The sequence below is a fragment of the Ovis canadensis genome, chromosome Y, assembly GCF_042477335.2.
Source record: "Ovis canadensis isolate MfBH-ARS-UI-01 breed Bighorn chromosome Y, ARS-UI_OviCan_v2, whole genome shotgun sequence".
Classification (NCBI taxonomy): Eukaryota; Metazoa; Chordata; class Mammalia; order Artiodactyla; family Bovidae; genus Ovis; species Ovis canadensis.
In genome coordinates, this window is record NC_091271.1 from 5,700,863 (window position 1) to 5,716,267 (window position 15,405).

General features: G+C 48.0%; 1 protein-coding gene across 35 annotated transcripts in view; it reads left to right on the forward strand.

Moving 5' to 3' along the window:
* LOC138431407 (uncharacterized) overlaps positions 1-15,405 on the forward strand; it is a 332,640-nt gene that overhangs the window by 280,770 nt on the left and 36,465 nt on the right. For 14 of the 35 annotated variants that reach the window (XR_011446038.1, XR_011446052.1, XR_011446024.1 and 11 more), the window contains 2 exons: positions 4,088-4,315; positions 5,176-5,369. Coding sequence is in view for 14 of the 35 variants with exons in the window: in XM_069573521.1 (XP_069429622.1) it covers positions 4,088-4,315; positions 5,176-5,369 (422 nt within the window). In the remaining 21 variants the exon portion in view is untranslated. Of the gene's footprint in view, positions 1-4,087; positions 4,316-5,175; positions 5,370-6,159; positions 6,954-15,405 lie in introns of those variants that run through there. The other 21 variants (XR_011446037.1, XR_011446039.1, XR_011446043.1 and 18 more) reach the window with 5 other exon arrangements.

Consider the following 15,405-nt stretch of genomic DNA (forward strand, 5'->3'; position numbering starts at 1 on the left):
TTGTGTTTCTCTCGTTGCCTCCACGTGTAACTGCTTAAGGACCTTTTCCCAACCCTTGAAGACATACATCTTGACTGTGTTGCAAACTTCCCACACATCTGCAGTTAAGGAAACAAGTCCTCATTTTTTGTGATGAAGTCTCGTTTGTCCCATATGGCCAGGTCCTGCCTGCTTTCGTGTTTGGGTGCGTCCCTGACGGCAGGGGAAGCAGAGGGAAGGGTGTGGAATTTCACTCTCCGCTCTGCCTACATCTTTCCTCACTTGGCCTTTTGCAGGTGGGGAGCAGGGAAGAGAAAAAGCATTGTATTTATTTATTCAGTGCTTTTGGTTTGTATACAGACATGTAACTCTGCATTAAATAAAGTATTAGTTATGGGGGGGGGGGGAACTCCGCCATTTTGATATATAAAATTCTTTGTTCTCCCTTTTTTGATTTAGGCCAACTGACCTCACTATGAATCTTCAAGTCCGGTGTTTAGGAACCTTCGTTTTGTTACCTGGAAGTGTTTCAGCCCATGGTGGGGCGGGGTGGGGTGGGGGCAGCTATAGATTCTACATTACTGTAATAAAAGTGTTCAACTAGAGCCCAGCCAAGTAAACTTCTTTTAAAAATGAGTCGGTCTGACACACACACGCATGCTAAGTTGCTTCAGTCGTGTCCGCCTCTGTGCGGCCCCATGGACTGTAGCGCACCAGCCTCCTCTGTCCACGGGATTCTCTAGGCAAGAGTACTGGAGTGGGTTGCCATTTCCTTCTCTGACACATAGGGTATGTCTTCCTCGGGCAAAATAAAAGAGTTCTCTGTTGTGTCGTGCAAAGGAAGTTAGGGCCCCATTCTAAAGTAGCCCACCCCGCTCTACCCAGCATGCAGAAGGTCGGGTTTGGAGTCTCCGATCTTGGAACTGCGGTTCCATATGCTGTCCCTTCTCGCCATCCCTTCACTGTGTGCCCAGCTCCTCTCAGCTGGACTCCCAGGTCTCTTCTGAGACCTCCGCCCCAGCAGTACCCAATGTGACCCTCCGGTGTGTTAGAGAAAGCTTGCCTTGACAACAACCCTCCCTCTCCGAGCCACCACTTACCTGCCTTTTGCCAAGCAGCCTTTAAGCTTCTTCACAGAGGGTGTTTGTATTTACTCCCAGCTTCTTCCAAAAAGCCACTGTGTTCCCAAGCTGACAGCAGTACCTCTGAGAGGCCCCAGATGGGTGCCTCCGATCGCAGACGGAGGACAGCTGAGCTCTGTTGTAGGCATGCGGTCAGGGAGGGGACTGGACATGGCCCCCCCTGGGGGTGCTCACATCCCACCGCAGACTGGAGCTCTTCCTTTGTGGGAGCACTTGCTCCCAGAGGCACTGTTTGGGTCATCTTATGGCTCAGCTGGTAAAGAATCTACCTGCACTGTGGGAGGCCTGGGTTCAATCCCTGGCTTGGGAAGATCCCCTGGAGCAGGGAACAGCTACCCACTCCAGGATTCTGGCCTGGAGAATCCCATGGACTGTACAGTCCATGGGGTCGCACAGAGGCAGACATGATGGAGCAAATTTCATTTTCACTAATAACGTACATCTGAATCATATATCTAAACATTCTATTTTCTAATAACTTTTGGGAAAGAAAACATATTTGAAATTGCATTCCAAGCACAGGTTAAGATATAGTGGAAAATCAACTTGGATAACCTACAATTTAATTTCATGAGCCTATGAATCTTATGTTTGACACTAAATTCTAAGGTACAATTTTAATAGAATAAAGGTGACATTGTTGTTGGAACAAAGGAAAAGGGCAAAGTAGAAATAACTAAACATCCCCTGGAGTCCCTTGTGGCTCAGCTGGTAAAGAAACTGCCTGCAATGCAGGAGACCTGGGTTTGACCCCTGGGTTGGGAAGATCCCATGCAGAAGGGAAAGGCCACCCACTCCAGTGTTCTGGCCTGGAGAATTCCATGGACTATCCATGGGGTCGCAAAAAGTCGGACACGACTGAGCAACTTTCACTTTTCTCCTGGACCCCTTGAATGTTTTATTTCTTAACATGACTGTAATGATTGTTTTTATTGATTCCACAGGGTACAGTTTTCTTCTGTGCGGAAGGTTGCTTGTTTATTTCAAAAGAAAGAAGCTTTTTTTTTTTTTTTCGTAGCCTGAAAGACTCTGGAGAAACTAATCGGTTGCACCTGGTCCTTTGCTCAAATCTCCTTGCTGTAGTAAAAGAGGCTTGAGTTCGAGACTGTAGCTTTTAAAATAAAGTGAGGCTTCCGCTGTAGATCCAGTTCTCTGCAATGAAACTGTGTGCTGAGGTTCTCTTAGATCGAAGATCTCTTTCTCTGCTGTGGAGACAGCTGGTTATCCAGGAGACAAAACAGGCTTTGGTTCTGATGGACTGTGTGGAGAACTGGTATAGAATCCTTGTACACCGTGTGAGTAACTCTCATCCACTGCGTAATGCATTCCACCATCAAGGTGGAGAAAGCACTCTCTCTCACATCTGTCTCTTCCTCCCTTGGTTGCAACACAACTGGCACCATCTGAAGCGTCCTGTAAGCTTCATCCAGGTGGCTCCTTCCTGGGGACTCAGTCCATGAATTGGCAGGATGGTTTTCAGAGCTGCAGGAGCCTAGGCCTATACCTGGCTCAGCTGGTAAAGAATCGCCTGCAGTGCAGGAGACCTGGGTTTGATTCCTGGGTCGGGAAGATCTGCTGGAGAAGGGATGGGCTACCCACTCCAGTCTTCTTGGGCTTCCCTGGTGGTTCAGATGGTAAAGAATCCGCCTGCAGAGCAGGAGACCTGGGTTCGATCCTTGGGTTGGGAAGATCTCCATGGAGAAGGGAAAGGCTACCCACTCTGGTATTCTGGCCTGGAGAATTCCATGGACTGTGTAGTCCATGGGGTCTCCAAGTGTCAGGCATGACTGAGAGACTTGCACTTTCAGGCCTTTCCCAGTGAGACCCAAATCCACAAAGGGAGCCTGTGAATCTCACTGGGAGAGGGGCTGGGGTAATAAGATGATGCCTGTATGCCCTTTCTTTCTTCTCAGTGACTTGTTCCATGGCAAACTCTGTTTTTTATTTCTGCGATTTAAGACAGCCTGCAAAAAAAAAATTCTTGATTTTGAGGAGGTAGAAATGAATTTTTACAGATGGAAAAAAGAAAAAAAGAGATTTTCTTTAGAGAAAAAGACATTTTACTTCCACAAAAAAACTGATTCTCCTTTTTCTAATGAAGAAGAAAAAAAAATGTAGACACAACAAGCAAACGGCCACCGTCCACCTCACTCACCCTCGGGGAACACCTCCCAGGGCTGTGATCGTGGTGGACACACAGCCAAAAAGTTGTTTCTGATTACAGCGGGAGGGAGGGCTGAGCGGACCCTCAGCATTCTCCTCAAGAGTCCTCACTAATCACATCCGGTTTCTCTAAGATCATGACGTGGGAGAGGCCACACTCGGACAGACCCAATCAACCACATGGTGGACAGAATAGACTGGCTGCAGCTTGAACTCATTCTTAAATGCACACGTGGAGTTAGACAGGCGCTGCCTGTAATTGTTCTCATCAGCAGCCTGCCAAGCTTGCCTGTTGATGGGGTATAGGGGTTATCTAAGTTTCACTGAAGTGTGTATTTCTTTAGTGAGGGGTGTGTGTGTGTGTGTGTTCACTGTTATTCGATTATTTAAATGTCTCCAATGTCATGGCAGAGGGTATAGCCTCTGTTGGATGGCCTCACTGACTCGATAGACCAGGGGGTGAGCAAGGTCCGGGGGTTGGTGATGGACAGGGAAGCCTGGCGGTGCTGCAGTCCGTGGGGTCGCAAAGAGTCAGACATGACTGAGCGAGTGACCTGGACTGACTGCCTCTGTATCGAAAATCGTTCCCACTGGCAGATGGTCTGCTAATTACTGGGTCATCTTCCAGGGGCACTGTTCAAAGAGGTATACATCTCCATTTGAAGGGAAAAAAGAAACCTCTTCAGGGTCTCTACATCAGAGATGAAGAAAACAAGCGATATAAAGTAAAAAAACAAAACCAAACAAACCAAAAAACGAGATGTAAACGCCTGCTGAGGCTTTGTCCTTTTCCTCTTTTGCAGGTATTCTGGCTCCGACAGGGTCTTCCTCCCCTCAACTCTCCGGAAAATTTCATATTCTGGGCACCTCCTCTTTGGACAAGGGCGTCTTGTGTCTTCCAGTCCAGCTGGAGAGCCTGGCAGGCAAACAGCACAGACCATTCAGTCCCAGAGCGGCTTTACGTACGCGCGGCCGAAGCCAAGGCCGAAGCGTGTTCGTTGTCCCGGACGTGCTGGCTCACAGGCAGCCTGGTGAGTTCAGACGCGACGACTGGGTACACGAAAGGTGGGGTGGGGACACGTGTTTCCCATCAGTACGTCCGCCCCTGCTCACACCGCTACCTCTCCATTCCACCATCCAGATGGATGTTGCCTGGGATGATCTGTCTTTCATCCAGCTGGAGCTCTCCCAGCGGGCCAGCGGTGGCGTCACCCACCCGGGTGGTCCCGCTGGGTCTCAGCTGGAGCTGGGGCCACTGCCAGTCTCGAAACAGACCCTCTGCGCCAACTCCCAGGCTCCCCAGGCGGCCTCCACGGACTGGCACACCCCCGCCCTCCTCCCCCGCCCCTCCAATTGCAGAAGAAACTCCTAAACTCTGCTGTGATGGCTGGCCAGAGATTTTTCAGTAGCCGTGATGCCCTGAGCAATGGCCCGTCTTCACAAGAGGTCTTTGAGACTGTAGTTAGAGGTGCCAGAGAGATCCCCCTTTCAGTGGCCACGTAGACCAAGGCCATGCAGATGATGCTGAGTTAAGCTGTATCGTGGGGACCGGAAACAACTTGGAGTAGAAAAGGGTGGGTGTGAGGCTGAGTGAGTTGGGAATAACAGGTAGGTTCCGATACCTGCACTGGGGAAGATCCCCTGGAGAAGGGGTAGGCTACCCACTCCAGTATTCTTGGGCTTCCCTGGTGGCTCAGCTGGTAAAGAATCTGCCTGCAATGTGGCAGACGTGGGTTCGATTCCTGGGTTGGGGAGATTCCCCTGGAGAAGGGAAAGGCTACCCACTGCAGTATTCTGGCGTGGAGAATTCCATGGGTTGTATAGTCCATGGGATCGCAAAGAGTTGAACACGACTGAGCGACTTTCTCTTTCACTTCCACCTTCTGTCCAGGAGGCAGGAGCTGTGCCAGACACAGGGCTGTCTTCTGGGCCTCGATGCTCAGATAAGAGGAGCCCTGGAGGTCTGCTTTTTAAAAGAAATTTTTTTGGCTGCACCATGTACCATATGGGATCTCAATTTCTTGACCACGGCTTGAACTCACGTCCCCTGCATTGGAAGCAGAGTCTCAACCACTGGACGGCCAGGTAATGCCCCCAGAAAACCCCAGGGCTGCTTTTGCAAAAACTGAGCACTCATCTAGCCTCTGTTGCCCAAAGTAGAGAAAACAAAAGTCACATCTAAAGCCTGACCCACACTCAGTAGCCTCTCCTTTCCCAGCCTGTTTATGAAAGTGAAAGTCACTCTGTCGTGTCCGACTCTTTGCGACCCCATGGACTGTACAGTTCATGGAATTCTCCAGGCCAGAATACTGGAGTGGGTAGCCTTTGCCTTCTCCAGGGGATCTTCCCAACCCAGGGATCGAACCCAGGTCTCCCACATTTCAGGCAGATTCTTTATCAGCTGAGCCACAAGGGAAGCCCAAGAATGTCAGCATGGGTAGCCTATCCCTTCTCTAGCGGTTCTTTAGTTATGTTTAATTTGCCCTTTTCCTTTGTTCCAACAACAGGGTCACCTTTACTGTATTAAAATTGTACCTTAGAATTTAGTGTCAAACATAAGACTCATAAGATCATGAAATTAAATCATAGGTTATCCAAGTTGGTTTTCCACTATATCTTAACCTGTCCTTGAAATGCAATTTTAAGTAAGTTCGCCTTCCCAAAAGTTATTAGAAAACTTAACATTTACCGATCCTGATGGTAGGTAATTTATTAGTGAAGGTGATAGTTGCTCCATTGTGTCCGACTCTTTGCGACCCCATGGACTATACAGTCCATGGAATTCTCCAGGCCAGAATACTGAAGTGGATAGCTGTTCCATTCTTCAAGGGATCTTCCCAACCCAGGGAGTGAACCCAGGTCTCCTGTATTGCAGGCGGATTCTTTATCAGCTGAGCCACCAGGGAAGCCCATAAATCCTCACTGAGAAATCCTCAGCTAAACTTTGGTGAATATTATATAGAACCTATGTAGCTGGCCCACACAGCAGCACACCGACTCATGATATCATCTGCTCTGTGCACATTTCCCTGGGATGACACACCCGTTGTGAGAGGTATGGACACAGTGATTTGCTTTTTGTTTGTTATCTGTGTAAGGGATGAAAAATAGCTGCCATGTGGCCAGCACCTCTGGTGCTCAGGCCTAGGTATACTTCTGCCTTTTTTTTTTTCTCTTAGTATTTATTTATTTTGCTACCCCAGGTCTTAGTTGCAGCCCGTGGGGTCGTTGGTCTTCTCTGTGGCTTGCAGACTCTTCGTTCGGCATGTAGGGGCTAGTTCCCCGACCAGGGATGGAACCTGGCCCAGCTGCACTGGGAGCACGGAGTCTTAGCTGCTGGGCCCACTAGGGACATCCTTAGTTCTGCCCGTGTTGATTCCGATCAACCAAACCAAAAGAACCAGGCGCAATTCCTAGCCAACATTTGAGTTTTTCATGGCACCCAAATCCACGTGCTCTACCCGGTCTGCAAGGCTCAGGGGGGTTTCCTGTAAAGACTCAGGAAAGCAGTACATCAGGCCTTGTGACCTGTAGGGCCCTGATTTCAACCCCTCAACTCTGCTGGCCTAGCAAGGAAGCATTCAGAGATCTGTGACATGTAAGCAGAGGCGTGTGCCTGTGCTTCAGTAAAACTTTATTTATAACACTAGGTGGAAAAAAAAAAAAAAACACTAGGTGGGACTCCAGGTATCCCTAATGAATAACCCCATGGTTACCCATTCCCTACATGATGCCATAATTTTTCTCCAACAAAATACACATTTTTGTCCCCTTTGGATCTGCCCATAATTTCCATCTTTACATCATGCTGCTGTGTGGAGACTGGGTCTGATCCCCCTCACCACCCCCCCAGTGATGTTCCATATAAATCCCCAAATATGAAACTACCTTTAAAAGTTTCTGCTGTCAGCATCCTTCATGGAAAGGTTAGTCTTTTTTTCCTTAATTAGTTTTTAATTGGAGGATAATTGCTTTACAATGTTTTATTGGTTTCTGCGCTACAACAAGCTGAATCAGCTGTCCTATGTCAGAAATGTATCATCCTGTTCCAAATTGCCTCTAAAACAGACTGTGTTGTGGTTTTATTCGGGGAAAGGGGGCCTCTAGGCGTGGTTCTGGGAGAGACCAGAGAACTGGAGAGCTCCTGAAAATGTGTTTATTGCAAACACAGGGTGAGCTAGTTAGTCATGTCCAGGATTCAGAACAGAAAGAGGCTACTGTTGGAGCAAAGATTCTGACAGGAAAAGATGAAAGAGGTTTTGTGTCTGTAGCGACTGAGAAAGAGAGAAGCCATCAGTCTTTTCTGCAGCTATCATGATGGAAAGAGTGAGGTACGCAGCGCCTTTTGATGTGAACAAACACAGTTTTGTAGATGTCCATAATTCAGGGAGGTGTTCGGATTTGCCCATTTTCTGCTCATAGGTTGTGCATGTTGAGATTCCAGTTTTTGCAGCAGGGTAAGCCTACTCCTTCTCCAGAGTGACAGGAAGTGGCCCACAAGGCTCCGTGTGAACAGTGTTTGTCTGTGTATCAGTGTTGTGTCTCCTCCAAGGGCAGGAGGATGTTCTTCTGCTCGATGACGCTGTAGACACCTACGATTAAACGTAAGGAGACCTCATTCTGCAAATCAGATTTAGAGTTGAAATCAGAACGTCCAGGGAGAGCTAGCCCCATTACCATTTGTGTCCAAACGTGGAATGTCTTACTGGGTTCCTGACTCTTCCTTCAGTTAATCTCTCCTAATTGGTATTGAATAATGCTGTTATTTCTTTCACTTTGTTCATTTAGTTTAACACCCACTGCTGAGAACCAACTGTGCTCTGAGGCAGCGGTAGGGAACCTTTTGCACATTCAAGGACCGGTTTCATGGAAGACAGTTTTTTCACAGGCTGGGGAGAGGAAGATGGTGTTGGGCTGATTCAAGTACATTAAGTTGATTGCGCACTTTATTTGTATTATCATTACATCAGCTCCACCTCAGATCATCAGCCATCAGATCTCAGAGATTGGGGACCCCTGCTGTATGGCATACAAACACGTGTTCATGAAATTCAGTCAGGCCACAGTGATTCTTGCTGCCATTGTTCAGTTACTAAGTCGTGTCCAACTCTTTGCCACCCCGTGGACTGCAGCACACCAGGCTCCTCTGTTCTTCACAGTCTCCTGGAGTTTGTTCAAACTCATATCCATTGAGTCCGTGATGCTGCCCAGCCATCTTATCTTCTGTCCCCCACTTCTCCTCCTGCCTTCAATCTTTCCCAGCATCAGAGTCTTTTCCATTGAGTCAGCTCTTCGCATCAGGTAGCCAAAGAGTTGGAGCTTCAGCATGAGTTCCTTCCACTGAATATCGATGGTTGATTTCCTTTAGGATTGACTGGTTTGATCTCCTTGCCATCCAAGAGACTCTCAAGAGTCTTCTCCAACACCACAGTTCAAAAGCATCAATTCTTTGGCACTCAGCCTTCTTTAGGAGAAGGCAATGGCAACCCACTCCAATACTCTTGCCTGGAAAATCCCATGGATGGAGGAGCCTGGTAGGCTACAGTCCCTGGGGTCGAGAAGAGTCGGACACGACTGAGCGACTTCACTTTCACTTTTCACTTTCATGCATTGGAGAAGGAAATGGCAAACCACTCCAGGATTCTTGCCTGGAGAATCCCAGGGACTGCGGAGCCTGGTGGGCTGCCATCTATGGGGCCACACAGAGTCGGACATGACTGACGTGACTTAGCAGCAGCAGTAAGTAGCAGCAGCCATCTTTATGATCCAGCTGTGAACAGTGACTTTAGTGGTGACTGTTCTGTGAGTACTTGTTGCGTGCTGAGTGGTGCTTTGAAGATATCTGTGAATGATCTCATTAAACTTCTCTGTATAAATATGGGATGGATGCTGTAGTAACTGTTGTACAAATGATGCTAGCAAATTGCTCAGTCAGTTCAGTTCAGTTGCTCCGTTGTGACCCACTCTTTGTGACCCCATGGACTGTAGCACGCCAGGCTTCCCTGAGCGTGTTATCACCATCTCCTGGAGCTTACTCAAACTCATGTCCATCCAATCGGTGATGCCATCCAACCATTTCATCCTCTGTCTTCCCCTTCTCCTCCCACCTTCAATCTTTCCCAGCATCAGGGTCTTTTCCATGGACTCAGTTTTTCACATCAGGTGGCCAAAGTATTGGAGTTTCAGCTTCAGCATCAATCCTTCCAATGAATCTTCAGGACTGATTTCCTTTAGGAGGGACTGGTTGGATCTCCTTGCAGTCCAGGAGACTCTCAAGAGTCTTCTCTAACATCACAGTTCAAAAGCATCAATTCTTCGGCAGTCAACTTTTCTTATAGTCCAACTTTCACATGCATACGTGACTACTGGAAAAACCATAGCTTTGACTAGACGTACCTTTGTTGGCAAAGTAATGTCTCTGCTTTTTAGTGTGCTGTCTAGGTTGGTCATAGCTTTTCTCCCAAGGAGGAAGCATCTTTTAATTTCATGGGTGCAGTTACCATCTACAGTGATTTTGGAGCCCAAGAAAATAAAGAAAATAAAATTTTCAAGGTCACTGATTTCAAGGTCATTGACTCAAACACTTCAACCTTCTGAACCTAGAGCTCTAAACTTGGTATCATAGTCAAGAGAATTCCTGTGCCTGCATGACAGATCTTGGCATATCAGACAAGGGTGAAAACCAAGGGAAGCAAAGAGCTCTGTGCTTCTGTTCCAGAAGAGTTGATTAAAGAGTTGATTTCAAGGAGGCTGAAGTTGCTATTGGAAAGTGTATCAGTTAGCTGTCACTGTGTAACAAATATCCACAGGCTGAACTGCTTAAAACATGTTTGTTACCTCATAGTTTCTGTGGGTCCAGAATCTGGATGTGACCTGGTTGGGTCCTGTGCTGGGGTCTCGTGCGGCTCCAGTCAGAGTATGCTCTGGGCTGTGTTGTCATCTGGAAGCTTGAGTGGTGCAGGAGCCGCTTCTGAGCTCCTGCCAGCTGTTGGGGGAGAATCCAATTCCTTGTGCTTATAGCGTTCATGCCAGAACTGATAGGGAGGACGGAAGCGTGCAGGTAGCCTCGTGGTTGTGGCTTCAGAAAGAAGGCTGCTCACCACTCTGTTGGTGAGCAGGGGGAAAAGTTGGAGTTAACTGCTTCAGCCCCAGAATTTGTGGTAACTTGATACTCAGCAGGAGACCTCATAGACGTAACAACATGGGTAGAAATGAAAAGCAGTTGGTGGTGAAAACAGGAACTCGTAATGGGATCTGCGTCACTATGATTTATATAAACATGAAACACACATAAAACTGCACATTTTATAAAGACAGATGAGCAAATAGCAGACGTGAAACATGCTATAGGGTGTGAACAGGACGGGAAAGAGAACTGGGGTGAGCAGTAGTGATGAAAGGGGACATGCGATGAAGAGCAGAGAATCTTTACGTGGACCACGGGTGATGACACTCCTTGGTCTGACCAGTGTGGAATATAATTTACTCAGCCTTCCTCAACGGGACTTCCCTGGAGGCTCAGCTGGTAAAGAATCTCCGTGCAGCGCAGGAGCTTCTGGTTCAATTTCTGGGTCAGGAAGATCCCCTGAAGAAGGGATAGGCCACCCACTCTAATATTCTTGAGCTTTACCTGGTAGCTCAGCTGGTAAAGAATCTCCCTGCAGTGCAGGAGCCTCTGGTTCAATTTCTGGTTCAGGAAGATCCCCTGAAGAAGGAAATGGCCACCCACTCTAATATTCTTGAGCTTTACCTGGTAGCTCAGCTGGTAAAGAATCTCCCTGCAGTGCAGGAGACTCTGGTTCAGTTTCTGGGTCAGGAAGATCCCCTGAAGAAGGGAATGGCCACCCACTCTAATATTCTTGAGCTTTACCTGGTAGCTCAGCTGGTAAAGAATCTCCCTGCAGTGCAGGAGACTCTGGTTCAGTTTCTGGGTCAGGAAGATCCCCTGAAGAAGGGAATGGCCACCCACTCTAATATTCTTGAGCTTTACCTGGTAGCTCAGCTGGTAAAGAATCTCCCTGCAGTGCAGGAGACTCTGGTTCAGTTTCTGGGTCAGGAAGATCCCCTGAAGGAGGGATAGGCCACCCACTCTAATATTCTTGAGTTTTACCTGGTAGCTCAGCTGGTAAAGAATCTGCCTGCAATACAGGAGAGCTGGGTTTGACCCCTGGGATTGGGAAGACCCCCTGGAGAAGGGAAAGGCTACCCACTCTGGTATTCTAGCCTGGAGAATCCATGGACTGGGTTGCAAAGAGTCAGACACAACTAAGTGACTTTCACTTCCGCAACAGAGACTCAAAGAGGGGAAAGGGTCTGTCTTTTAAAATATCACTTAACATATTTTTTCCAAAAGGTCATCAAAGTAAAGGTAAACAGACAAAAGTATCTTCCCTTGTAGATGGACTTAAACTGTTAGAATAGACTTGTTTGGGTGACCAGAATCTTTGTTATATGGAATGTTGCTGACCCTAGAAATTTGTATTTTAAAAAGGTGATGCCGACTAGTTTGCCTTCTCTGTACTTGTCAGCCCAAGCTGACAGTGATGTGCTTCTTGCCGCTGGTTGGTTATTTTCTACATGATTAAACATACTCTTTGTCTCATGCCTATGCTATGTTGATTCCTTTGGGCAGGAAGGGGCACAGATAAGCAATTTCCCTTGTAAAACTGAGAGTTACCGAAAAAAAAAAAAAAAAAAGAATATATTTCACTAGCGATGAGATGAATTTCGCATCAGAAATTTCAGACCTGGAAACCACATCCTGTGTCCAGGGTTTATCATCCTTATCCATTAACGTCATTGCTACTGAATGTGTTGATACATTTGTTATGTCTAATGAGGCTCCTCACCTTCTACTGCATGGAATCTGAAGAGGGAAACTTGGTCAGAATCCTAATTTCATGATTGGTACATTCTTCAGGTAGACTACTCAGGCTTCCTGCTTTCAGCTGGCGTTGACTTCCCGAGCACTCTGATCCCTGGTGTTAAGCTGATAGTCTTCAGGGCATCTCATCTCTGGAAGAGAATTGCTAAAAGTGGGGGAAGATTGAAGGCGGGAGGAGAACGGGATGACAGAGGATGAGATGGTCGGATGGCATCACCGACGTGATGGGCATGAGTCTGAGCGAGCTCCAGGAGTCGGTGACGGACAGGAAGGCCTGGCGTGCTGCAGAAGCTGAGACCCCATGCGTCTACTTGAACAGCGCCAAATCCTTTTTGTATAGCCCTCTCAGGGACCACTGCAGCTGTGTCTCATTGTTAGTGGTGCTTTCAAACCCCGGCCCCTCCCCCAAAACAAACGCCGCTCAGCCGTGTCCCAGTCTTTGTGACCCACTGGACTATACAGTCCGTGGAATTCTCCAGGCCAGAAGACTGCAGTGCGCAGCCTTTCCCTTCTCCACGGGATCTTCCCAGCCCAGGGATTGAGCCCATGTCTCCCACATTGCAGATGGATTCTTTATCAGCTGAGCCACCGCGGAAGCCCAAGAATACTGGAATGGGTCGCCTATCCCTTCTCCAGGGGATCTCCCTGACCCAGGAATCAAAATGGGGTCTCCTGCATTGCAGGCGGATTCTTAACCAACTGAGCTCTCTGGGAAGCCCTGATCTCTCTCTCTATATATATATCATGACTATATGGGTCAGTACTATCCATGATTTCAGGCATCTGCTGTGATTTTCAGAAAGCACCCTGTCTGAGTAAAGGGGGACTAGGTAATGAATCGCTGAGTCAGACATGGCTGAGCGACTTCACTTTCACTTTTCACTTTCATGCATTGGAGAAGGAAATGGCAACCCACTCCAGTGTTCTTGCCTGGAGAATCCCAGGGACGAGGGAGCCTGGTGGGCTGCCGTCTCTGGGGTCACACAGAGTCGGACATGACTGAAGCGACTTAGCAGCATCAGGTAAATGAATATGACCGCCCCTTGAAAAGCTTGCACGTCCGTGGTTTAGGTCAGAGACTGTCCCAATACTAGACCAGTGTGGAGCTTCCTTAGCTTGGCCCAAGCAGGGAACATAGGAAGGGTGGTCTGTGTAGGGAATCGGGTCAAAGTGAAGGAATTGGCCAGGATGCGGTGTAATGGATGTGAGAATTGTCGGGGGTGGGGGGGGCGCGGCGGTGGGAGATGGGGGTTCAGGTAAAGCTACCTGGTTCATAAGTTGAAGCATGCATCTGGAAATCAGAATAAAGTCCTCAACAAAGTTAGAGATCAGTCACGTGTAGGAAGGGGTAAGAGAGGGGTGTCACAGACAGCCTTTGCTGGCTCCCTCCGGGCCCACACATCTGGCTCACTCAGCGCTTTTCCAGGCTGATGAATCCCTTCCTGGAACAGGTCCTCCATGTCCACTCCTCAGGCAGTTAGGGGAAGGTCGGGGGTTCTTCCTGAGTCTTCTGGGCATTTATTGTCCTCAGTCCAATTCATTTCAGTTCAGTCGCTCAGTCGTGTCTGACTCTTTTCAACCCCATGCACTGCAACACACCAGGCCTCCCTGTCCATCACCAATTCCTGGAACTTGCTCAAACTCATGTCCATCAAATCGGTGATGCCATCCAACCATTTCATCCTCTGTTGTCCCCTTCTCCTCCCACCTTCAATCTTTCCAAACATCAGGGTCTTTTCCAATGAGCCAGTTCTTCACATTAGGTGACCAGAGTACTGGAGCTTCAGCTTCAGCATCAATCCTTCCAATGAATATTCAGGACTGATTTCCTTTAGAGTGCACTGGTTGGATCTCCTTGCAGTTGAAGGGACTGTCAAGAGTCTTCTCCAACACCACAGTTCAAAAGCATCCATTCTTCAACACTCAGCTTTCATTGCATTCCAATTCTCACATCCATTCGTGAATACTGGAAAAACCATAGCATTGACTGGACATACCTTTGTTGGCAAAGTAATGTCTCTGCTTTTGAATATGCTGTCTAGGTCGTCATCCAGTAATAGTTCCCAGGCCACAGAAATGCTCTGGGGTGGCCAGGTCTGCTTGTCTGCCTTATCTAGAAGGAGTGAATTGACCGTCTGCCCTGTGGAGTCAGACAGCTGTGGCTTTATCTGGCCATTCCTCTGGCTTTTGGGGACACCGGGGAACTTCCTAAGCTCCTCTCAGCCCGATTTTCCTCATCTGGGACACGGGGCTATAAAGGAGAATTCACTTAGTGTATTACTCACTGTGGTGCGCCCCTTGCCTGGCACATGGGAGCAATCAAAGTTTTCCTCACTCATTAATAATGACACTCCATTGCTTGCCATGAAATCTCATTATCATCCGCGTCTCATCTCGTTTTAATTGTTTCCTCATTCTTTGGAATTGTACATATTTTTTCTCTTTTTCTTACCCCTGTTTCCTTCTTGTTACCATGTGACTTGTGTACGTGTCCAGAACGATGATCAGAACAAGCAGAGAGGCGGAAATTTCAAAGGAAGAGTGTAGGGAAAAAATGATGCCAGTGTCCTAAAACCCCACGGAAAGCTAAGCATGGTGAATAAAAACAGACCCACCGTATGCCTTGCTGTGCAACACTGTGAAATTTCTGAGCACCAAGCGTAAACAGTCCATACCTTTAATCTTAGGCATGCGTGGATTTTGATTTGCACTGAAATTTACATGAAAGCCCTGGATCGGTGCTCACAAGGCTTTCATAGTCATTGGTGGACATGCCCACGGTGGTGAAAGATTTGTGTCCCCCGACGCACACTGGCCCAGCTGGATTGGGCATCACACACTCTGTCTTATTTCAGCTCCCAGTCTGTGAACATGAGCCCACACTTACCCTGTACTTGTTGCCGTGTTTGGCATCCTGAAGTGAAGTGAAAGTCGCTCAGTCGTGTCCGACTCTTTGAGACCCCAGGGACTATACAGTCTGTGGAATTCTCCAGGCCAGAATACTGGAGTGGGTAGCCTTTCCCTTCTCCAGGGGATCTTCCCAACCCAGGGATCAAACCCAGGTCTCCTGCACTGCAGGTTGATTCTTTACCAGCTGAGCTGCCAGGGAAGCCCAAGAATACTGGATTGGATAGCCTGTCGGTTCTCCAGCGGATCTTCCTGACCCGGGAATGGAACCAGGGTCTCCTGCATTGCAGGCGGATTCTTTACCAACTGAGCTACCAGGGAAGCCCTTCA